Raw genomic sequence first — 26,439 nt, forward strand, 5'->3', positions numbered from 1 at the left:
GTTCTTACCTCATACCAACGCATGTCCGAGTGTATGCGCATGCGCTATTCAATAATTACACCCAATTTGTGTCAAGTTCTGTGAAACGAGATTGATATGAAAACTTTCATGTTGTCTTTGTTGCTCAATTTATTCTGGTTTCTTCAAACAAATCGCGATTTTAGTCCGCGATGTTCTTACCTCATACCAATGCAGGTCCGAGTGTATGCGCATGCGCTATTGAATAATTACACCTAATTTGTGTCAAGTTCTGTGAAACGAGATTGATATGAAAACATTCATGTTGTCTTTGTTGCTAAATTTATTCTGGTTTCTTCAAACAAATCGCGATTTTAGTCCGCGATGTTCTTACCTCATACCAACGCACGTCCGAGTGTATGCGCATGCGCTATTCAATAATTACACCCAATTTGTGTCAAGTTCTGTGAAACGAGATTGATATGAAAACATTCACGTTGTCTTTGTTGCTAAATTTATTCTGGTTTCTTCAAACAAATCGCGATTTTAGTCCACGATGTTCTTACCTCATACCACCGCATGTCCGAGTGTATGCGCATACGCTATTCAATAATTACACCTAATTTGTGTCAAGTTCTGTGAAACGAGATTGATATGAAAACATTCATGTTGTCTTTGTTGCTAAATTTATTCTGGTTTCTTCAAACAAATCGCGATTTTAGTCCACGATGTTCTTACCTCATACCAACGCACGTCCGAGTGTATGCGCATGCGCTATTCAATAATTACACCTAATTTGTGTCAAGTTCTGTGAAACGAGATTGATATGAAAACATTCATGTTGTCTTTGTTGCTAAATTTATCCTGGTTTCTTCAAACACATCGTGATTTTTGTCTGTGATGTTCTTACCTCATACCAACGTACGTCCGAGTGTATGCGCATGCGCTATTCAATAATTACACCTAATTTGTGGCAAGTTCTGTGAAAAGAGATTGCTATGAAAACATTCATGTTGTCTTTGTTGCTAAATTTATTCTGGTTTCTTCAAACAAATCATGATTTTAGTCCGCAATGTTCTTACCTCATACCAACGCACGTCCGAGTGCATGCGCATGCGCTGTTCAATAAGGCACCCCAACAACAAAAACAACAACGCGGTCCTCTCATAGAGTTGCTCGTCACAGCTAAAAAACAAGTGACTTTTTTTCCAGGGCTACGCACGAAATGCTTTGTAGAGCAGTGGACATGGTTGTCCAGACCATTTAGAATGTCCTAACAAACAACTGTCCGATTGAGAATCAGATCGATATCATGCATCATTCCTGCACCACTCCGTATGACGTTTTTCTTGTTGGGAGAAATTGATGCGCATGCGGCAAGCAAATACATTTGGGGGTTTCCAAGGATGTTACATGGAAGTGCATTGATCATCAAGTCTACGTGGTTCTCTCGGGGGATCATGTGCAATAAAGGCCGTGGACTGAAAACGGAACCCAGAAAAGATTTTCCAAAGAAACAGCAAGAAATCTGATCAGATTAACGGATATTCGAATGTCTAATCTCTCAAAGTAATTGGGCCATAAAAGAGATTTTGCACCAAAATAGATTTGCTATAACACATCCCCCTTTCTCGTGCTGTTTCACCTTATAACTCACCGTGTGTAGCAGAGAAACTGCAGCATTCTGGATTGCTTGTATTTTATCCACACCGGTAATTCAGGAGGGAAAGTGAAAGGGAAATGTATGTAACAAACCACGAAAAAACAAGACAATCATCGGTTAAAACTTGATTATTAAAGCCTTTCACTTTCATCAGTTTTTCATTAATTTTTCAGAATGTGTCTGCTCATGCAACTTAAATACATTTGATTATTCAACTGGCTAACTGACATGCAATGAAAACAACTGTTCTGTTGTTGTTGTATAGCACTGGACAGTTCTCTCAAACAAGTTCGTGGCACAGAGACATCTGATCGATCTCCCAGGAGTGACCCAGAGATCCTCCATTTCCAGGATAGTGTACCCTGGCCTTCACGAAGTCAGGGTCACGACATAGTGTGATGAGAGTGTGAGAGAGAAAGAGAGAGAGAGAGAGAGAGAGAGAGAGAGCGAGAGAGAGTGAGAGAGAGAGAGTGTGAGTGAGAGAGAGAGCGAGAGAGAGAGTGAGAGAGTGAGAGAGAGAGTGAGAGTGAGAGAGAGAGAGAGAGTGAGAGAGTGAGAGTGAGAGAGAGAGAGTGAGAGAGAGAGAGAGAGAGAGAGAGAGAGAGAGAGAGAGAGAGAGAGAGAGAGTGTGAGTGAAAGAGAGTGAGAGAGAGAGTGAGAGAGAGAGAGAGAGAGAGAGAGAGAGAGAGAGAGAGAGAGAGCGAGAGAGAGAGAGAGAGAGTGAGAGAGTGAGAGTGAGAGAGAGAGAGACAGAGTGAGAGACAGAGTGAGAGACAGAGCGAGAGAGAGAGGGCTGGTCCATGGGGACCGATCGACACTCTGATATCATGACCACGTTGCCCTGACGTGACGTGAATGACGTGACGTGACGTGCAGCAGGGACGAATGGGGAGGATTTGGCCCACGACTTGCGTTGGGGGGTACAACCACCACAAAGAGGCATCCCCAATAGTTGCACAACTATTCTGTTTATGGATTCGGTTTTAAAAATGATTTTTCTGTTCAAAATCGCGGCTCTTGGAAGAGTGAGGTGACGGGCGGCAAAAAGGCAAAGAACTGACAGGCGATGCAGTTGGACAAAAAAGCAAAAAAGCAAGGGAATGAACGAAATGGCAAAGAGAGGAAAGAGGGAAGGAAACATGACAACCCTTCAGTAGAAGGTTTGCTTTGAGAGTGGTTAATGGAGTCGAAAATATCGAGGGTGAGGATGGAGGATGATATTAGATGGTGGTGTTATTCCAACTTGATGCCACTGAAGGAAAGTGGCATTGTAGATCCTCCAAATGCTGGTCCAAAAATGAGAGATTTGTGATCGTGATGTACCGTACTCTGTTTCAGAGCATCTGTGCTGCCTAAGCAGCTGTTTCTTGACGAGGGTTATACTGGGTGATTTGCCGTTACCTTCCCAGCAGTAGTTAGGGCAGGGGCTTGTAACTTGTTCAGGGTGCCAGCGACAGCGCCTACTCTTCACAAAGGACACCGTGGAATCTTCGACGACCATCAACGAATGCCAGCAGACAGGACGTCCCGTTCATTGTCCAGCCGAGGGACCCGGGGCACACGTTGATGAATCACCCTGCCTGTGAAACATCGGGATGGTAGTTTGTAGCTGGGTCGATATTCAAACCCAGGCAAGACAACTTAGAGGCGAGTGTGCGTATATCTGGGCCATCCTGCCAGCCCCAAATGAGAGAGAGGAACTAAAAGAGTGGATCCTAGATTTTGAGACATTACCCAAGGGAGTGTACTGGAAGAATGTGGGAATTCTGGAAGAGGGGGGTCAGCTGGAGGAGAGTAGAGGGAGACAGATAGGAGGAAATATGGGGAAAAACAGACGACTTCCTGTCTGTGAGGTGGGAGCAACATATCTTGTAATTCTCGTGCATTGCAGGAGATGCCATTCATGTTGAGACTTGAGACCTTTAGAATGGACAGAATCCAGGATAGACAGATGTTATTCGAGGGCAACTCCCCATAGTTGAGGGTGGGTGGGGGAGGGACAGCAGCACTCCATTAAAGTAGGGAAAGACTCTCCACAAGACCACCTCTTTCCAAGTTTCAGTCTTTCCCTCCACTTCTGTGATTGAGAGTTTGCTGCTGCATCCATATTATTCACCCCTGTGTTCTCCCCTTGCTCTCATTATTCCCTATGTCCATTATTCGTTTAAGTCTCACTCTATTTTGTCCCTCTACCCTGCTGTTGGTGGTCAATTGCATCTCCCCCCTCCCCTCACTCACATTTCCACTGTTCTTTTCCTTGTTGCATCCTGGTCAGTTCTGTGATCTAGTTCCTCCATGAGCCTCAACTCTGCATACAAACAATATTTTAGGCTGCGAGTAGTTCTGACTTAAAAAATAAAATGACTTGGAAAAATGAAGGATGTTCCACATGCATCTTAATATGAAGGTCTGTCTGCTGAGTCCAAATAAATGTCTGACTGATGCCGAGGACGAGATGTTCAAGAGACTGAACCTCTTCCAGTGGCTGAGCGTGAAAATAGAGAGGTGAGTTGGCGATCCCACTGGAGTGACAGAGATTGTGAGATTTGTTAGGATTGAAAGACATTTTCAATTTGTCAGACCATAATGTAATCAATTCCAGATAAGTAGAGAGTGATACAACTGCTGTCTCAGTTGATGGCATGGTGTACTGTATGGCATAATTTGGAGCCATCTGCATAAAGAACCTAATCCATTTAGTACTTGCATAAAAAATTCTCCTTATTCATGTCAAACAATGGCCATGTGTGCTTACGTTGTGCCATCATGATAAAGTATAATATAATTTCTGGCTGAAATCGGTGAAATTTAAAACCAAAGAAATATATACTGTATGTCACTCCCCTATCCAAGGTCTTTCCGGTGATGTTTGGCTCATCGCTGTTGGTCAGGAACCCTGCAGCAAATTCTTGTTTTGACAAAGAGGTCCATGGTCACCATTCTAATTTAGAGGTGATAGTTGTACGTACACTGTAATGGGATGGTCTGCCAGCTCATATCCTGGGGAGATCCAATCTTTGTTTTGACATCCATTGGTCCCCAAACAGAAAATGTTTAAAGCCTGACCATGCATTATGCGCCTGTGGGTCAGGATCTCGATGTTCCCGATGAGCCATTGATGCAAGGACAATGATGTTTTGGATCCCAATGAACTTTGATCTCATGTGTGGCTCTCCACAAGACCACCTCTTTCCAAGTTTCAGTCTTTCCCTCCACTTCTGTGATTGAGAGTTTGCTGCTGCATCCATATTATTCACCCCTGTGTTCTCCCCTTGCTCTCATTATTCCCTATGTCCATTAGAAATGCGTGATTAGAAATGAAATGCAATGCGTGCAGAAATGATGAGGTCTTGGGGTAACAAACAGGAGGCATCACTGTTTTTTAGTGGTTAGGAGTTACTATTAAGATGATTAATTGGGATTAATTGATAAATATAGATATACATATACTTAAATTGATATATGTGGGAAAATTACATGCCCAGACCAGGAATCAAATACAGGTCCTCTGGTGAACCAGACCAGTGCTCTGCCATCTGAGCTATCTGGGTGACCCTGACCGAGCATGCAATTATTTTCCCATACATATGATTGCCTCTCTCTTTCCGTCGATGATTCCGGGGCACTCGCTGCCAACAACGGTCTGAACACGAGAGGGTCTTCCTCCATTGGAGGGACAAATCCATGTCCTCCATTATAAACATTGTTATACTATAACAAAATACTGTGTTAAATCACGTTTTTATTGAGATAATATTAAACCAGCTCATTGTCGTCATATGTTCACTTCCGGATTTGGGAGCAGGTCTGTATCGAGCCAATTTCAAAATCATAATTTTATTGAGGAATTTATGAAACCTCCTACCTACAACATCTGCTGGGACCATATATATACTGTACATACCATACATACTGTTATGAATTTTGGGGTAGAGTGATGTATAGATCAGGTAGATCTGTGTAGGTATCATGCTTTGATTGTCGTGATAGGGAAACCCACATGTAATAAGTTTGTTTAGGCGGTTTGTTCGCGTAAGTGTATCTTTGTGGTCATACAAGGATGGCCTTGTGTTAAATAGAGTAGGGATTATGCTAATTCCCCTGTGCGTGAGACTTGTGATCTATCCATTGTCCCATATGGCAACGCACATAGACACTAGGAAAGGCCCATTAGCACACACACTAATTAAAATTCCCCCCCACAATAATAATGTTAACTCACCGGAAGCCAGTTCGGGGCACTGCCGATGGAGCCGCAGCCAGCTACATCACCAGCTGGCATAGCAAAACTCATCGCACAGGCAGGCCGGGAGCCATGCCCAGAAGGACTTGCTATTGGGCAGGAGTCGACCAACCAAAGGCTAAAGTAAGGAAGGACTGGTGGTTGGTCAAGGCAGGGGTAAGAAGCTGGCCACTGGTTGGTGGAAGGAAGACATGAGGTAGGACGAAGGCCGCCGATTGGCAGAATAAGGAAGGACTTGTGATTGGCGACTGACCGATGACGTGAGGAGGAGAGCGTGAAGCGCTTGGTCAATGGTGAGGGATGGACGCCAGAAGAACATGCTAGAGGTCGAGAGGCGATGGACTGGTTGGTAGGGAGGTTCGGTGACGTGAGACCACGAGCAAAAAAATAACTGGCTGGCCGACATTTTGTCCATTCTTGTTCTGGTTCCCTCCCGTTTTGGATCCCTTCATGCCCAGACCTCTTCCCTCTGCTGCCTCGTGATCCCTCTCCCTCGACCTCTTACTCCTCTCACCCACCTCTGCCCTCGACCTCTTGCTCCTGGTGCCTGCATACGAGTGCTGTGGCGTGAGACGGACCGTACAGCAGGGACTGGTTTTGCGCCAAGGTTGGGTGGTTTTCCCGCCAACCGGAACCGTGTCGGACTGCGCTCTTGGGGCCTGACGATCCCTGACACACCTCCACTGGTTGAGATAAGCCCCCACACACACACATGACACCTTTATTTTTCATATATATTCCCTTGTTTGTTTGATACGTCTGGTGTGGGAGCGCTCCGAAGAATATAGTTATTTAACCGGCGCGTTTCATTGTTCTCGGGGTCCGTTAATAAATCTATTATTTTTGTACATTCTAATTCCGTCTTCGGTTGAGTTACTTTCCTGCAGGATTGAAGACTGCCACGCAGGACCAACAGGTAAAATCTTCCCGCTTCTTCTTCTTCTCTTGTCCTCCCGTGCTTCTATAGTGAAATCCATATTTGAACTGAACGCCTTTGGAGTTAAAGCTGGCTTTGGCTATCCGTGATTTCCCCAGTATTAACCAAGGGGGAGCCACGCGACAATACATACATAAATACCTACACGGTATATACTCATATTCATGGTGATCCGTTAAGTACTTGCGCAACTTTTAATTTACAACTTTTGATATACACATGATATAAACAAACTGTTAATGGTGCATGAAAGAATAATTCGACAACTTTTGGTAATGTTAATGTTGTTGTGAATGGTGTTGTTATTGCTGTTGTTAAATCCTCAATTCCCCTGGGTTTCTTGACCAGTTGACATTTTCTGATGAGCCAATTTCTACATCAGAGGAAAAGTCAACCTCCACAATTACCACAATTGGTTCCCGAACTACGACGATTAAATCTTTCAAAATCACCTTGTATCAGCAAGACGAGGCTACCTGACACAATGCCTCGAATGTGTGATGGATCTTGAATGATGTCTTCCCAGACAAGTGCATCGGTAGACGTGGACCAATTGATTGGCCACCTCGTTCGCCTGACTACATTTTATGGGATGATGTAAAACTGCTGTTTACTCATCAAAATCACATTCTTTGGATGAACTTAAGGCTACAATCACAGATGCGGTTATTGAAATTATTCAGCAACAACTGGAGAATGTTTTCAACAAGTTGGAAAAGCAGATTGAACAACTATACAACTGGAACAATACAACTATGCTATTCCTTTCAAGCAGCAAAACATACAGATGTAACATTATAACCACATCCAAATCAAGTCGGTGAAGTTCAAAACCATCAATCCCAAAAAAGAAAGTCGCCATGAAAACCTACGAGACCACATAAGGGAAAATAGACAAAAGAGTGCCGAAGGAGATAGATGCAGAAAGTTGACCCCTTAAGAGTATTAAAATACTAGTGGGGTCACCCATGGGAATCCCACGGGCATGGACATCTTCATTCAGATGTTGCACATTCAGTTTTACAAACTGGTTACTGGCAATTTATCAGATCCACAAATTATGTTATCTACACAATGTATTTACTTCTGATAACATGTGAATGCATGTGCATGCACATGGGAAATACAGTTTGAAATGTGTGATTACATCTCATGTAAAATGTAACTTCAAGAGCTCAAATCCTCTCCCTCCCCACCCCCATCCCTCCCACATAATGCACACTGCACCAGGGAGTGGGTCACATACACACACGGGGGAGTGGGTCATACACACACACACACACACACACACACACACACATGGATTAACATGGATTTTAATATAGATAGATTCATTTAACACCGCCATGTGTAAAGGGAAACAAATTCACTTTTCAAATACTGAAAATACTTGAATTTGATGATTAATTACCTGAATTCTCATCATTATCGTTTCTAAAACAAAAACGCACAATTAAGTGTCAGGTTGAACTCCAGTGAATTTCCCAGTTCCATTTTCATGGATGCAGCCATGTCATTGAAGATGCATTTATCGCTAAATGGGACAAGTTTTCACAGTTTTCTTGTTCGAAATCCTGAACATCTTTGTTTCAAATTAGCTGCATCCATGAATCAACCAAAGAGCCCTCCAGTGCCGACATTCAAGACACTGGATATGTAAACAGGATCGACAAAGATAAGGAAGCAAAATTAAAAAACTAGAACGGCACTCAATAGAGAGCATACCTCCGCCTGGTGAACAGTTTATGTTTTGTATCTCTGAGTAGACCAGAAAATCACAAGACAGAATTTATATAATGTAGAAACATTCTTCCCCAAAATTGAATTGATTCTTCCTTGTCAGACACCCAACTGGTCCGACAAGTTTCGTCCAAATCCATCCATAACTTTTTGAGATATCCTGCTATGTATCGATTTTGGCCCTGTCTCCCAATGGTGAAGAATCGCTTTAAAAATTCTAGTAGCCGGATCCGAATCCGGATCTTCACCAAAATCTAATCATTTCGTCCTTGTCACATACACTATATCTCTGCCAAATTTCGTCTGAATCCTTCAACAACGTTTTGAGATATCTTGTTCACAAACAGACAGACAAACAAACAGACAAATGAAAAATTGGTCAGAAACCGAGGACTTGCCGGAATGTACTTTTTTATCGGCCATTTTGGATCAAGTTTTTCGATTTTTCCAAGATATCGGCCGAACCACGTGACCGATGACGTCATCATTATTTGTTTTCTAAACTAATTTATTCCTAGATTATGCTCAAGAAATTTCATCTTGATCGGATTAACTTTTGTACTTGTCGAATTATGGCATCGTAATGGAAGCACCTATGACATCATCATTAACATATTTGATTCCCCATGGAGAGTTCTTTACAATGAGCCATGTCTCAATTTTTTCTATTCAGCACTTTTGGAGATATAGAGATGCAAAGTTTTTCGGTTTTTCCAAGATGGCGGCCGAACCACGTGACCGATGACGTCATCTTTTTTTTTTTTTCTCCACCAGTTTATGCCGACATGGCGCTCAAGAAATTGCATCTTGATTGGATGAAGTTTTGTACTTCTCAAATTATGACGTCATAATGGAGGCTTTGGGCCTAGAGAGATAAAAATTGGGCACAGTCTACTCCAGGGCAACTAGATTATGCTCAAGAAATTTCATCTTGATCGGATGAAGTTTTGTACTTGTCGAATTATTGAATTATGACGTCATTATGGAGGCCTTGGGCCGAGAGAGTTCAAAATTGGGCTGTTTGCATAATGGTCCAGGGCTGTTTTTCATGGTTCGGGCTCGGCCCCTTAGTTCCAGTGAAGGTAAATCTTAACACTACAGCATACAATGACATTCTAGACGATTGTATGACTCCAACTTTGTGGTCACAGTTTGGGGAAGGCCCTTTCCTGTTTCAGCATGACAATGGCCTCGTGCACAAAGTGAGGTCCATACAGAAATGGTTTGTCGAGATCAGTGTGGAAGAACTTGACTTGCCTGCACAGAGCCCTGAGCTCAACCCCATCGAACACCTTTGGGATTAATTGGAACGCCGACTGCGAGCCAGGCCTAATCGCCCAACATCAGTGCCCGACCTCACTAATGCTCTTGTGGCTGAATGGAAGCAAATCCCCACAGCAATGTTCCAACATCTAGTGGAAAGCCTTCCCAGAAGTGTGGAGATTGTTATAGCAGCAAAGGCGGGACCAACTCCATATTATTGCCCATGATTTTGGAATGAGATATTCTATGTTCGGGTGTCCACATACTTTTGGTCATGTAGTGTACCTTTTGATTACATCTCATGCAAACGAAACAAGGTAATGCATGTTTCGTTAGGAGCGATTATACACTGCCCAAAGAAGATGCGTTTTCATAATGTATCGGAAATAAAATCGTGAAGTCTTCAATAAAAAAAACGTTTTGGTTTTCGCAGGAGTTTTCAAGACTGAATCGTGTTCAAGTTCAGGATTAATAAACAAACTGCATTTCACGTGTGCTTCAACATGTCATTCACATATGTGAAATAAATAAATAACCACAGACAGGAATTGCCGAGATACTTTTTCGTTCTTATTTTAGAAGTTATGTTCACATACACTTTAAAGAAGTGTATTTGAAATCTTTAATTTAAAAAATGTAATTTTATATGCTGTAACAAAAAGTAATTTTGGTTTTCACCAGACAGAAGGGTGTTATGTAATGCCCCTATACACTGCCCATAAGACTTTTTCCTAGGGACTTTTCCATTTGAGCTGTATTCTTCATATAGTCAGAATGTTTCATTCTTCCGACGTAATCACAATAAAATGTTGCGATTTTTTGGTACTCTGCACGTGGGGAGAGGGGCGGAGCTACGTTTACAAGTTGCCACTGACTCATGGTAACTTACCCATCGCGTTTGTAACTACCATTTACAAAATTAATAAAATAATGAGGGAACAGTATGAGACCATCAATAAACATCGTGATCCTCCCCCACTCTCCCCTGTGTGTGATCCTCTCCCCTGTGTGTGATCCTGTCCACTGTGTGATCCTTTCCACTGTGTGACCCTCTCCCCTGTGTGTGATCCTCTCCCCTGTGTGTGATCCTCTCCCCTGTGTGTGATCCTCTCCCCTGTGTGTGATCCTCTCCCCTGTGTGATCCTCTCCCCTGTGTGTGATCCTCTTCCCTGTGTGTGATCCTCTCCCCTGTGTGTGATCCTCTCCCCTGTGTGTGATCCTCTCCCCTGTGTGTGATCCTCTCCCCTGTATGTGATCCTCTCCTCTGTGTGTGATCCTCTACCCTGTGTGTGATCCTCTCCCCTGTGTGTGATCCTCTCCCCTGTGTGTGATCCTCTCCCCTGTGTGTGATCCTCTCCCCTTTGTGTGATCCTCTCCCCTGTGTGTGATCCTCTCCCCTGTGTGTGATCCTCTCCTCTGTGTGTGATCCTCTACCCTGTGTGTGATCCTCTCCCCTGTGTGTGATCCTCTCCCCTGTGTGTGATCCTCTCCCCTGTGTGTGATCCTTTCCCCTGTGTGTGATCCTTTCCCCTGTGTGTGATCCTCTCCCCTGTGTGTGATCCTCTCCCCTGTGTCTGTGATCCTCTCCCCTGTGTGTGATCCTCTCCCCTGTGCAGTTGCGTGATGTGGGAGAGGATTTGCGGTGTTGAAGTCACATTTTACATTAGGTTTTACACATTACAAACTGTATTTCCCATGTGCATACACATTTTATTCCTTTGTTGAAGGCCCCAGGCACAGACTATATAGTCCTCATCGAGGCCAGGCCTAAACAAAGAAGCTGCATTGATAGAAAAGTGAATAAAGAGAGAATAGTCTAAGAGTTTTTGAGAAAGTTTTTTAAAATCTGCTTTTTGAAAAGGGGAAGGTCATAAGTGATTTGGAAAGACATGAGAAGATAAAGAGTTCCAGAGTTTGACAGTGGTAGGGAAGAAATTTCAAGCATTCACTGTTCAATAAAAAAAACGTGCAAACGAAACAGCGTTGCGAAACAGCGTTGCGAAATAGCGTTGTTATTACCCTAGTCAGAGAAGAGGGTATTGCATTTGAGTCCATTTGCCTGTCTGTCTGTCTGTCTGTTTGTTTGTCTGTTTGTCCGCACAGAATAATAAATATGATTTTCTCTGAAAAATAACACATGTTATCAAAAGTAAATAAACTTGTGTAGATTACATCATTTCTGGATCTGATGAATTGCCAGGACCCATTTTGTAAAACTGAATGTGCAGCATATAAATCAAGATGTCCAAATGTCACACACGTCCATGCCCGTGGGATTACCATGGGTGCCCTACTGGTAGTATTGCAATATTTACCTCTAATTTCAACCTTTGTCTCCTTTTTAAAGCAAACACGAGCTTCGTTTTTAGCCGCGTCGCAGACGCTGCTAATAGAGTGCCCTCTGCTGTTGTTGTTCTTCTTCTTGTTCTTCTTCTTCTTCTTCTTGTTCTTGCAGAGAAGACAAAACCTCAAAGCTCCACCCATTCTGGGAACCGTAGCTCCACCCATTTTTGGAGAGGCTTCATATAAACAAATATCCACCATTTTATTAACTCGCATAGCTTTGAGGCCTGTTTTGTAGGCCGTGGTGTCTTCCTCTCTCACACAGTTTTATTTCAAATCAAATTCGATATATCATTTCATTTTTCACAGTCGCTAACATAGTTTTAGACTCGGTTGAAAAAAAACGGGAAGAAAATCCGATGAAAGTTGCCCTTTATAGAACGAAATGAATTCTCAAAGGCCTGTAACTTCAAGTCCATTGAGATATTTTTTTTTTTAATCGCGGCATGGTCAGTCATACACCGCCCGAAATAACAGACGGGAAAATGCCGAGATATATATATTTTGTTTAAATCGCGGCATGGTCAGTCATACACCGCCCGAAATAACAGACGGGAAAATGCCGAGATATATTAAAAATTCGTCCATTTGATGACAATCGTCACGATGAAATATTTAATTTATACGTCGTCACAATAATGTGGAGAGAGGAGCATAGCTTCGTTCACGTGCCGCCACATACGGGAAATTGCCGAGATATATATATTTTAAATCGCGGCATGGTCAGTCATGCACCGCCTGAAATAACAGACGGGAAAATGCCGAGATATATAAAAAATTTGTCCATTTGATGACAATCGTCACGATGAAATATTTAATTTATACGTCGTCACAATAATGTGGAGAGAGGAGCATAGCTTCGTTCACGTGTCGCCACACACGGGAAATTGCCGAGATATATATTTTTTTAAATCGCGGCATGGTCAGTCATACACCGCCTGAAATAACAGACGGGAAAATGCCGAGATATATTAAAATTTCGTCGCCACACACGGGAAATTGCCGAGATATATTTTCACTTTGCACAAAAATAACATCAAGTAATCGAATCAATAGGAATGTCCTGTGCCTATAACATCGACGTTATAAGCACAGCTGCATCTAGGCATTGTGTAACATCGACGCGGCTTTTGTTTTAATTAAAACTTTTTGTACTTGTTTTCATCTTTAATGGTACTTGCATGCACACCTGTTCTGGCAGGAAGGGTCATTCATTCCTCTCTGGGGTATGTAGATTACAGTAGATCTAGGGTCAAGCCTCAAGAACATCGGGAATGTGTTTATCAAGTTTATTGTAGAGCGCTCACCAAGTGGTTCAAACATTCGAACAAGCACTCCATTCAAAACCGTTGATAAGAAACGGCAGGATTGGCAAGCGCTAGCTAGCTGCTTGGTAACTCAACTTACCCTGGGTTTTCTCCCTCTCAGTTTCATGTTAAACAGCAGGAGTGACTGTTTCAAAAGCGAATCAAACGTGTTTGTGGCTTATAATATTTTATTACTTCTGGTAGAGGTGCCCCACAAAAACGCAATGATAAGCTATTTATACGCATTAACAAGGCGTTTGTTGAAAGAGGAGAAACCCGTTGGGGAGGGGGCATATTATTAGCATAAATATTGTTTTGTAATAACAATGTCATGCTATTATCAGTAGCGTTGTTATTACCCTAGTCAGAGAAGAGGGTATTGCATTTGAGTCCATTTGCCTGTCTGTCTGTCTGTCTGTTTGTTTGTCTGTTTGTCCGCACAGAATAATAAATATGATTTTCTCTGCAACCGTTGGTCCGATTGACAGGAAATTTTCACCATAGGTGCAACTCCACCTGTGTAATTTTAAAATAATTATGACATAATACATAGGACACATAGTATGGCCATCTTGGAAAAACCGTCAAACTTTGCACCTCTATATCTCCTAAAGCACTGTGTAGAAAAAATTGAGACATGGCTCATTGTAAAAAACGACCTCCATTAAGATGTCATAATTCGACAAGTACAAAACTTCATCCGAACAAGATGAAATTTCTTGAGCGTCATCTATGGATAAATTGGTGGAGAAAACAAAATAATGATGACGTCATCGGTCAAACACCACTAAAAACACGTCCTGGCGAAGGTCTGTAATCTCTGATTGCTCTTTCACATTACTTTTGTTATTAGAAGTAGCCTTGGAGAAACGCCACGATAAACCTATCTTACAACGAATAAAATACACCGCAACACGCATCCCCATTGGCAGGGAAACCCCCCTTGGTGGAGAAACCACCCTTGGGGAAGGGGACAAATGAATTCGCTACAACCTTCAATTTGTGACCTTTAGTCCTCTTGTCAAGTTGGGTTGAGATTGGATAAGTAACGACCGAATGTATCACGGTCAAAAATCGTAAGAACAGACAGACACCAAATTGCGTATTTTAGTATGATGATGATACAAATCCCTGCATATTTTTGCCGAACAAAAATTACATTCATTTTCTTACAAAGAAAGATGTTTGGAGATGAATACATGCTCAATGAAAAGGCCACTTAAGATTTGGTACTTTCAGATTGGTAAAGCTGGTGGCCATCCATGCGCTCAAAAAAGGTCCACCTACTGAAAGCTGATTATCAACTACATGCAAATCAAAATTAGATGGAAGAAGCAACCAGTGACAACAACAGCGGCTGGGACGATCGTTAGGAATCAATATTTTAACTCTTTTTTTAATAAAAAAAATAACGAGTATTGAAAGCAGAACCACCTTCCTACATGAGGGTATGAAGTTATACTAGATACCCAAACCCTAGATAGGAGTACCCCATTCTGTACGTATGCAGTTTACCCAGGGGTACACCTATCTACCCGGCAAACACATAACGTAATCACAACGTTGCTGGAACATCGTAATTAGGTAACGAAACCGAGTTGTTAGAAACAAACCGAGAAACTCACAACTCAAAAACAAGCACGAACAAGAAATTTGGATTGCCAATCTCGTTCGGCCTTGGAGACAGTTTTGTATTCACCATGAAGAGGAAGGACGGCCTTTTGACTTTCCAGAGAGAGACACGTCACACAGAGAGGGCAGATGTGATTTCACTGACCTGCTACATAGTCCCCAAAGCCAATAGTAGTGAGTGTGATGACGACGAAGTAGAGTGCCTCAAGGGTGCTCCATTGCTCTATGTATTTGAAGATTAAGGTTGGGAGGGCTACAAACAAGAGGCACCCAGCAAGCACGAACACGAAGGCCGAGATAATGCGGATTCGCATTTGGCTGATCTTGCGCTCCTGGAACCAATTTTTTTTGCATCACAGCAAGATTCAGGGAAGGGAATGAAAAAAAAATGACAACGTCGGGGTGAAGTCTCCACAAGGTGTCAAATTAGTGCACAGCAAATGTGACTGCAAACGAACCAAAAACCTATGGCTTTCAAAATGGTGTTACTCCTGGCGAGGAAACCACTTACAACAAAAATCTTTTCGACGTGGGTAATTCCTTTGCCAAAGATGGTGCCCAGCTGATCGCCAACACCTGCTAGGAGGATCCCGAACAGTGGGATTCCGATGATGGAGTACACGATGCAGACGATTCGTCCACCTTCCGTGCTTGGAGCAGTATTACCAAAGCCTGCAAAATGCAAATTTATTCGATTTCAAGTAATACATTTTACAAAACTCTCAAACTTAGCTAAGTAATCGACAACTGCACGACATCAAAAGCTCACTTTGAATCGGACATTGGACTCTATTTCATCAGGCAAAATAGGCCTCAGCAGATTGGAGCTCCAATTTTCTTAATCTCTCACCAATTTTTATTGAGGAATAATTTTAGGAACACAAGACAAAACTTTCCAAGATTTTTCTTTGCATTTGGAGAATCTCAGATCACAGGAGCACAAACTCTACCTATGGTAGTGATGACAGTTCCAGCAAAGAAGAAGGCATCACCCAGGCCCCAGTGGCTCCTTACATTGGTGGAGTTCGCGATGGGATTCACTCCACCTTTCACTGCTTTGGTGATTGTCTGTAAAAGAAAGAGACTTATTGAAAACTAAAGGACAATGTGCAATGCTTTTGACACATTGATCAGTGTTACATTCTATGGTTGTTGTTGTTCTCGTCCTTTTCCCCTTATAAGGGGTGAGATCCAATGGCACCAAGCTCCTGCCCTGTCTTGACCACGATACTCCTCCACTCACCTCTGTCCTCAGCCAACTCTCTCCACTCTCCAACCACCCCCTCCTTACTGATATCCCTCTTCACACAATCCACCCATCTCAACCGTGGTCTTCCGCTTTTTCTCCTACCTTGTTCCCTCAACCCATCTGCTTTCTTTGCCATTCTCTCTTCCCCCATCTGCATCCAGTGTCCAGCCCATCTCAGCAACCATTTAACCAATCTCCCAATCAAACTCATCTGCATACCAATCTCTTCCCTCAGCTCATCCATTGTCCTTCTATCCACCCTCTTCACTCCTGCAATCCTGCAATCCTTTTGACCCAGTTGTTCTCGCAAACCTGCAGCCTCTGTTGTTGCCTCTCTGTCAGTGCCACTGTCTCCAGACTGTAAAGGTAGGTCGGCGCTACACAAGACATCAGAACCTTCCCTTTCAATCTCCTTGAAATATTTTTGGCTGTCATTACACCCTCCACCTGATTATTAAATTTAATGTACTTCTTCTTGTTTCAAATGCAGCACAAGGCTATGGGGAAGCATCACCATGTTAGGGCAGCAACTTGTAATTTGTTCAAGGTCAACGTGAAATCTTTAACGTCCACCAACGAATGCTGGCAGACGGGACACCCGTTTAACGTCCATCCAAGGGACGGCACACACAATGATGAATCACCCTCCCTGTATGACAGTCTAGAGCTGGGTCGGGATTCAAAAACAGGCTACACAGCGTATAGGTGAGTGTGCATAACTCCAGGCCATCCTGTCAGCCCATTTAATGCACTTAATATTGTTGCGGATCTCCCGAAGCCCGTTCCCGTTACAATGGGGGGATTAAACCCCTTTTCCCCCTGGGTCTTCGTGTCCATGAGGCCGAATCGCCACTTCCGGAGCAAGCGTGAAAAAGGGTATCGGGTCAACGTCGCACGTACCTTTAACCGACGCTGCCACAAAAGCGGGGATCGAGCCTCGCACAAGCCTTGCTTAATCGAGTACGCCCGAGCAGTATGCGTATCACGTGACTTGTGCCGTTACCTTTTATTGAACCCGATTGAGCGGTTCTATTCGTACCGCGCGAGGCCAATTAATTGAAGGGACAGGAACGGTCAAATAAGAGGAATAACACAATCTATTTACAATGTACAATAATCAGGATGAAGGAAAGGGGACACAGAGCAGAAGCTTAACCAATTTAACTTATCCCCAGACACAGGGCCCACTCACGCACACAGGGAGATGGAGGAAGAATACTCGCGCGCCAAACGCGCTTTGCGTCGGTCGCTCCGGCACAGCTCGCTCATGGTGTAGCCCTCTGGCGGTCACGGCACGTATGCAGGAGAAGGCAGGCAGGAGGAGATCGCACGTCTGTGGCCCAGCACGGGTCGTCTTCTCGAGCGCGCGATTAATACAGCGCAGGGCACGGGGCATGGGGCAAGTTCGTGTACCGCGCGGCTATTTCAGTGATCAAGTCCAACACACCGATTCTGAACGGAACTCCAACTCATGGGCTCTTAACATGCCTGGCGACTCTTAACTCAACTCAACTCTCACAGGGGCTCTGACGCTGAACTTGACTGAGGCACAACTCTCAACTCATCTCAACTGAGAACTCGTGACTCGAACTGACACACGATACTCCCCGGCTCTGACTGACTGAGGTGGGGGGCTCGGAGCAGGGTTTTATGGCTCCGCCCCGGCCTTACTCGAATGGTCCATGCTCCGCCTCCAGTTGCCATGGTGAGCCACTCCCCACGAGCTCTGATTGGCGGCTCGCAGCTCACCGGCCACTCCCTCTGCAGCGCCTAGCTTCGGCCATGCCAGACTTGTTGAAGGCCTACCACGTGGCATTTCCAGCCCAAAAGACCGCCCTACTCACGGGCCTGCTCAACGTAAAACTAACACAGGAAAGGAGACTACCTTACATTTACTAAGAAATAACTATACTATTGTGAGGCTACATGTTGTGGTGCATCTACCTACGAGGGGGGGTCCTCCTTTATTCTCAAAACCGCAACACTACACCCCTCTCTCAACAGACTCATCCCGAGTCGAACCCAACAGTGGAACGACCGGTAGAGTCTGGCATGCAAAATTAACATTACGTTTAAATGTGACACATAGGTGTGGTTCCCCCTAGCATTTACTCTGACCCATGTGTGCGACATTTTAAACACTAAATATGTTCCTCCTATTGCGTTGAGCAGTTATCTAACAGTTTCACACCCATAACTACCCGAGTATTTCCGGAATTTTCAAACTAAACACATAGCCGGTGGGCACATTTTTATATTTACAAGCACAGAACCTAACTTTATTTACAATGCTATGACCCAGGACCTGTTCTTTTTGGAAGAGAAGATTGGAGGGGAGAAAAAAACAAAATACTCAATAAATGGCACTTGCTGCTTGCATCTTGCTTCTTGCTTCTTCTGTGTGCATATAACAAACCGGCTGGCCCCCCGACCGGCATACAGGCCATTTGAAGAATCAGGGCCATCTGAACTTGCAGAACTTCTTTATGCCTAGCACACGATAGTAAAACAATGCACACACTTTCTTTTATTCTTCATTGGCCAGCAGGGCCAATCTCACGTGGTCCAACTGCGTGGCATCAATACCACTCAAACAAGTGGTCCGAAGGTACAAGATTATTTTGCAGCAAGATGCTGCACAGCATAGGTGCAAGGCCACAAGGCTTGTGGTCCTTAAGTGTGACAAGGTGCAGGAAACGGTGTTTGGCAGCAAAGTGCTGCACAGGTTGGCTGCACTGATGAAGCAAAGACATGGCAGCAAGGTGCTGCACATTTCAGCTGCACAGGTGCAACAAGGACAGGGCAGCAAGGTGCAGAAGGGATGCTGCACAGGTCGATTGTGCTGCACTGTTCGGCCTCCAAAATGGTCCTGGTGTGGGGAGTAGAGACAAAGCACAACAAGCAAACGGAAAAGACGCAGTGGCACACAAAAAACAAGGTGACCAGGCACCACCATGCCTGGTGCGGTGCGAGGGACGCAGAAGAGCGAGCAGAGCAAACTCGTCCCTATCCGTCCGTACCCCCCACCGTTGACTACACTACCCTAGCCCCCCTTGTATTTACAATCCATCTCTACATCTTGTCTCCCATATCCCCCTCTATCTCTAAATTCGTCTCCCAATCCCTCCCAAGAAGGAAGGGATGGAACAAACACAATGTCACTTCACGTCATGATGCGTCTCACTACTCAAACAGTCCACAGAGCCTTGGTGTGGAGCTCGTCCTCCTCGGTGAATGGTGTGGATGGTGTGAAGGGATTTCTCATATCCTAACTACTCTACTAACATTTACTCATTTAAACTACCCAGGGTCGTACCCTGCCAATCGGCCTCTTTAAACTATGTGGTTCTAAGAACCCGAATTCCCATTGCCCACACTGTGGTGCCCTCCAAAATTTGGGTCTCACTCCCACAACTTTTCACTCGTGCCCTCACACAATTTCAGGGCTGGGTCGTGTGGCCCTACCAGCAGGTATACCTACCTGCGCACCTCCGCCACTGAAGCCGCCACCCAAGCTTACCTGCTTCTCGCGACTACCTAATCGGGGAAGGCCCTCCCTGGCTCTTACCCCCTGATGCCCACCTTGGCATTGGGCAACCCGGGTCCTCTCCGGGGATCCTCGGGCCACACTCACAACGCTAGCCTAACCGGCTCCCAGAGCCTACCTACGGCCTCACCTGGCCGACATACTACCAGTGGCGGAGTGCCCCAACAACCATACGCCCCAATTAAGCCACAAGCCCAGCCATTCACTGACTCATGCACCCTCCAAAGCACTACTTGCTACAACCCGCACCACAGGTGTCAATATCCATGTAATTTACCTATGCCCTCTACTTGGCTTTACACTACCCCCCCGGGCTTTCGTGAATGGGTTCCACTCTCCCCCCATTCAGTCCTTCGCACCATGCACTCCTCACCTATCATTCCACACCTTGCATTCCCACACCATTTATCTCGCACACCAATTATTTCCACACACCTCAACACAATTCCATTTATCTCAACACAATTCCTCACACACAGGGCATCATTTAGCTAACTGATTTCCCCTACTCTCGTGCTTCCCTCGTTGTCCCTTTACACTATGCACTCAGTTTCCTTTAACAACCACCTAATCTCTCTACGTCCCCTCTATAGTTCAGGTGTCGCTACTTAAATCTCGTCCCTAAGGTCTTCTAAATCCCTAACATTATCCTAGCCCTCCCTCGGCTAGCTTCGGTGCCCCATGGAGGCAACCATTGCTGGCACCCCCATGTGCCTATCACTGCCATCCCCCTAAACTAGTGCTCATGGGCCCCATGTGCGAGGAATGGTGACACTACCATTCCCCCACAGGGGGTACACCACTCTCATCAGTCGGCTACACTCTGAGCCCCCATCTATGGAGGTGCTTTGTCACAGCTCGGCCTCGAAGGGCCGAGCGATCCATGCGAGTGGTTTGTCGCCTGTAGGTGGTGTCCGTCTGGCATTTTCGGTCCAAGGGGGGAGGGATGGATGGGCCCAAGTTCAGGGCTCCATCCCTGTGCGGGGCCTTGAGGTCCCACGCGCGGTGACCCAACCGGCCACGGTCAAAGCACCGCACCCGATAAGGTGCATGGTTCCGAAATCTCCTACCTCCACTTGAACCCTGCCGATCGGCCTTGCCACCACGGCACGGCACCAACCATACAGTGCGGGGGCCGGAGGCACATATCGTGCATGCCGGTCCTTGCGAGACCGACGCCGCACCGATCCGCACCCTCACACACTCCGTCACTGCACACGCACCCTCCACATACTCCATTGTGCACTCTTCTTCGCACTCCGGTGTACACTCCTCCACACACTCCGGTGTGCACTCCCTTTCACACTTGGCCATCGCACACTTTTCTAAACACACTCCGGTGTGCTCTCTTTTTCACACTCGGCCATCGCACACCTTTCCCACACACACTCCGGTGTGCTCTCGCTCTCGTACTCCGTAACACACTCGGCCCTCGCACACTCCGGTGTGCTCTTGCTCTCGTACTCCGTAACACACTCGGCCCTCGCACCTTCCGGTGCACACTCCTCCGTTACACACTCGGCCCTTGCACACTCCGGTGCACACTCCTCCATTACACACTCGGCCCTCGCACACACCGGTGCACACTCGTCTCTCACACACTCAGGTACGCACTCTCTCTCACACTCCGTACCAGTCGCCCTCGTACACCGCACAATGGGCCCATCGCAAACGCCCAGGTCTTGCCTCTGTCCCAAGCGCGCCGAACACCCGTTCGCGCCAAACACATTCATGCCATTTTCACTCACCTCGGGGACCTCCTTTTCCGCAAGCACCTGCAAACCTTTTATTGGGTTAACAAGCACGGCATCACGGTGCAAACACAGACGTTGTTCAGGTTCCATTTCTTCTCTCCGTGACTTATTTTCTGTTTCTCCCGTCTTTTTAACCCAAATTATTTCTTTTTCCTCGATAATCGTCGGCGCCCCAGAAATTTCCTTTTCCAACCCAGCCTTCGTCGGCGCCCCCAAAATTTGGTTTTCTAATGCGACGATCGCCGGCTCCTCTACACCCTCTCGCGTCGCTACTCCCATAGCCCCCGTCAATTTGGCTGTCCTCTGCTCTACTACACTCCCCACGCGTTCCCCACACTGCTTCACCCCGTCGCGTACCACTGCTACCTTCCTGCTCAACCTGCACCCAATGTCCTCCCCAGCCTTTTTCATATCCCTCTTTTCCGCTGCCCTCATTTTTTCCATTTCGCCACCCATTTTGTTTTCCAACCCTTCCATGTTGCACCTTGCTTCATCCCTCATTTCTCTCATTTCCCTGGTGGATTTGTCCCCCATTTCTTTCAATTCCCGGGTGGATTTGTCCCCCCGGGTATCCATTTTGTGTTCCAACCCATTTTTCATTTCTCCCATTTCCCGGGTGGATTTGTCACTCATCTCTTTCATGTCTTCTCCGGTCTTGACCATAAAGGCCCTCATTTGTGCCATAAATAATTGCGTGTACCCTGACATCGCGGGCTCGGCTTCCGCCGCCACGTGCGAGGTGCGGCCATTTTCTTCGCCAGCTGCCGCACCCTCAACAACTGCCTCCACTACCAACTGTCCCTGTTCGTCCTGGGCCATTAATTCTTCCTCTATCATTACTCCCACTGGCATTTGACCATCTTGGCCAGCCATGGTACGAAATTAAATTTGATGTTACAACGAAATTTCGTCCACTAATAATTTTGAGTGCGTGAAGCGCACTCTAGGTCCAATTATCCCACTCCCGGACACCAATTTGTTGCAGATCTCCCGAAGCCCGTTCTTGTTATAAAGGGGGGATTAAACCCCTTTTTCCCCCTGGGTCTTCGTGTCCACGAGGCCGAATCGCCACTTCCGGAGCAAGCGTGAAAAAGGGTATCGGATCAACGTCGCACGTACCTTTAACCCACGCTGCCACAAAAGCGGGGACCGAGCCTCGCACAAGCCACGCTTAATAGAGTACGCCCGTGCGGTATGCGTATCATGTGACTTGTGCCGTTATCTTTTATTGAACCCAATTGAGCGGTTCTATTCGTACCACGCGAGGCCAATTAATTGAAGGGACAGGAACGGTCAAATAAGAGGAATAACACAATTTATTTACAATGTACAATAATCAGGATGAAGGAAAGGGGACACAGAGCAGAAGCTTAACCAATTTAACTTATTGCCAAACACAGGGCCCACTCACGCACACGGGGAGATGGAGGAAGAATGTTCGCGCGCCAAACGCGCTTTGCGTCGGTCGCTCCGGGACAGCTCGCTCGTGGTGTAGCCCTCTGGCAGTCACGGCACGTATGCAGGAGAAGGCAGGCAGGAGATCGCGCATCTGTGGCCCGGCACGGGTCGTCTTCTCGAGCACACGATTAATACAGCGCAGAGCGCAGGGCACAGGGCACGGGGCAAGTTCGTGTACCGCGCGGCTATTTCAGTGATCAAGTCCAACACTCCGATTCTGAACGGAACTCCAACTCATGGGCTGCGCGACTCTTAACTCAACTCAACTCTCACAGGGGCTCCGACGCTGAACTTGACTGAGGCGCAACTCTCAACTCATCTCAACTGAGAACTCGTGACTCGAACTGACTCACGATACTCCCTGGCTCTGACTGACTGAGGTGGGGGGCTCGGAGCAGGGTTTTATGGCTCCGCCCTGGCCTTACTCGAATGCTCCATGCTCCGCCTCCCATTGCCGTGGTGAGCCACTCCCCTCGAGCTCTGATTGGCGGCTCGTGGCTCACCGGCCACTCCCTCTGCAGCGCCTCCTTTCGGCCATGCCAGACTTGTTGAAGGCCTACCACGTGGCATTTCCAGCCCAAAAGACCGCCCTACTCACGGTCCTGCTCAACGCAAAACTAACACAGGAAAGGAGACTACCTTACATTTACTAAGAAATAACTATACTATCACGAAGCTACATGTTGTGGTGTGTCTACCTACGAGGGGGGGGTCCTCCTTTATTCTCAAAACCGCAACAATATATTGAAAGAAATACATGGAAAATAGTCTTGAATGAGAGAGAGGAATAAGACATGGCTTCGGGTTATGAGAATCGTTCAAAATGTTCCAGGAAAAGAGTACTGTATTTTCCGGTGTATTAACCATGTTTTTTATCGCCAAAAAGTTAAAAGTTAGGGTGCTTTTAATGCACAGATATCGAGAAAAAAAAATCAGTCTTAAAAGCAATGATTACTGAATTTCAATTATATTCCAATTGTCATACAAGTAGATCTATACTCTACATATCAGGGAACAATTAGAGCTTTCAAAATTATATAAAACTATGTAAGTACAAGCGATCTCGGCTGTCCGTTTTACCCACAAGTATTGTACACCCGTTCTCTACAGGAGGGGAAGGAAGGGTCATGTTATTACCTCATTTTGGGGCATATAGATTACAGTCGATCTTCACTCAGTTCTGCAAGTAAAATTTGCCTAACGGATGTCAGGATTCCTCCAAATTTCTTTCAGTTTAATGTTAAACAGCATTAGCGACTGTTTAAAAAGGTAATCATATGTGTTTGTGGTTTATAATATTTTTACTCCTGGGCCGTCGCTCCCACAGAAACGCCATTATAACTATTAGTACCCTACTGCAAAGCCGCAACGAGCTGGCGAAGCCAAAGCCTCTTGCCACTATTTTACCCATCACTATGGCATAATTGGGTTTGGTAGTTGGGAGTAGGTAGGTGTAGTAGGTACTATAGGGCAAAGGTGGGCCTTTAGCTCCAGTGGGCATTAGGCTCCACTACATTGTAAATCTTGAAGGTAAATATAATGCATTTACAATGTAGTGGAGCCTAATGCCCCCTCAAGGTTCATGCCCCCCTTTGCCCTACCTGGTAAGACTTGGTAAAAGAGAAGAGCAGACAGTCCTCCCCAATACCTACATACAATAAATGTCACAAGAAGCTTAAGGAAGTAACTATACGATGTGCTAGCTTAAGGCCTATTTTAAGAAATTTTAACTGGGCTTAGCATACGTTTTCACAGTATGTGTGTAGTCTTCTAACTTCAGTCGCTGTCAGGACTGGTTCTCTCCGGGCACGGCGGCTTCCTCCACCAGAAGAAGTTAGCTTGCAGTAAGATCAGTGCCGACAGATCAGACGATAGCGCCGTTTCAACGGCAATGTGTGACTGTCGTTAATCAAACCGAGCTTTCTTTCTTTATGTAAACCGCTTATACCGGTAGGTGCTGGACAACATCATAAATCAGACAAACCTACTGAGCATGGGAGCATGGGATTGAAGCCTAATTCGGCTTTTTAGGTCTACCACTAAAGAAGAGAAAAATTTCGAAAATGCCCCAGAGTCGCGACTGTTGTCGCGAAGGGTGCACTAACCAGAAGTTACGTAGTTCCGCGGGCGCCTATTGAACTTTTTCGCAATTGTTTATGCATACTTCCGCATCCACAAGATGGCGGCCTCCATGGAGAGATTTGGTGCGTCAAAGCTTTGAAATTCTCAAAGGATCCAGCAAAATCTGGCTTTTCAACATAAGATTGTGAATAAAAAAAAAGACGGGTGAAACAAACTCCTATTTAACTTTTTCGCAATTGTTTATGCATACTTCCGCATCCGCAAGATGGCGGTCTCCATGGAGCGATTTGGTGCGTCAAAGCTTCAAAATTCTCAAAGGATCCTGCAAAATCTGGCTTTTCTACATAATACGTACGCGTTCATTCACAACACCGGCTTTGCCGGCTATAAGATTGTGAATAAAAAAAAGACGGGTGAAACAAACTCCGATTGAACTTTTTCGCAATTGTTTATGCATACTTCCGCATCCGCAAGATGGCGGTCTCCATGGAGCGATTTGGTGCGTCAAAGCTTCAAAATTCTCAAAGGATCCTGCGAAATCTGGCTTTTCAACATAATACATACACGTTCATTCACAACACCGGCTTTGCCGGCTATAACCGGAAGCTATTTATACACGTTATCACTGCAGGAAAAACGCTTTGTGGAAGTGGGACATTATTGGTATTCATATTGTTTTGTAACAACATTGACAATATGCGATTATCATTAATTTTTTTATTAAAAGCGTCTGGAAAAACGCAACGATAAAGCTAATTTAACATTTATATACACCTCAACATGCAACCCCATTGACGGCAATGGTGGGCAAACTCGCTTGGGAGAGAAAACCCCCTTGGGGAGGGGGGGGCGGGAATGAATGCGCTACAACCTTCATTGTGTAACCCTTCGTCATCCTGTCAAGTTTGGTTGAGATTGGATAAGTAACGACAGAATGTAATGGCGCCAAAAATTCATCAGACAGACAGACAAAAATGGCGTATTTTAGTATGATCATTGAGTCATGCACGGCAACCCCAAAATGTCATCGCGTTCCTGTTAATTCTTGACATTGCTTGAGAAACAGGAGTGAGGAATGCTTGACAGGAATATCCACTTGGTCTCCAGGTTCGGGTTCACAATGGCTCCAATGGCGCCTTGGCGCCAGGCCCACAATCAGAAGGGGCCCATAATGACAGATATATTCATATATATTTTTATATCCCTGGATATAAGTGTTCACATTGCGATACGTGTAAATAAATAATATGTATAGAATTTAAT

At 45.3% G+C, this 26,439-nt stretch overlaps 1 protein-coding gene across 2 annotated transcripts in view; it reads right to left on the reverse strand.

Moving 5' to 3' along the window:
• LOC137434750 (potassium channel subfamily K member 10-like) overlaps positions 1–26,439 on the reverse strand; it is a 117,464-nt gene that overhangs the window by 51,647 nt on the left and 39,378 nt on the right. For both annotated transcript variants that reach the window (XM_068127867.2, XM_078784031.1), the window contains exons 2-4: positions 16,037–16,154; positions 15,598–15,758; positions 15,232–15,418 (exon numbers count right to left, since the gene is read on the reverse strand). In XM_068127867.2, the coding sequence (XP_067983968.1) occupies positions 15,232–15,418; positions 15,598–15,758; positions 16,037–16,154 (466 nt within the window). The remainder of the gene's footprint in view (positions 1–15,231; positions 15,419–15,597; positions 15,759–16,036; positions 16,155–26,439) is intronic.

The sequence above is a fragment of the Myxine glutinosa genome, chromosome 9, assembly GCF_964187855.1.
Source record: "Myxine glutinosa chromosome 9, kmMyxGlut1.1, whole genome shotgun sequence".
Lineage (NCBI taxonomy): Eukaryota > Metazoa > Chordata > Myxini > Myxiniformes > Myxinidae > Myxine > Myxine glutinosa.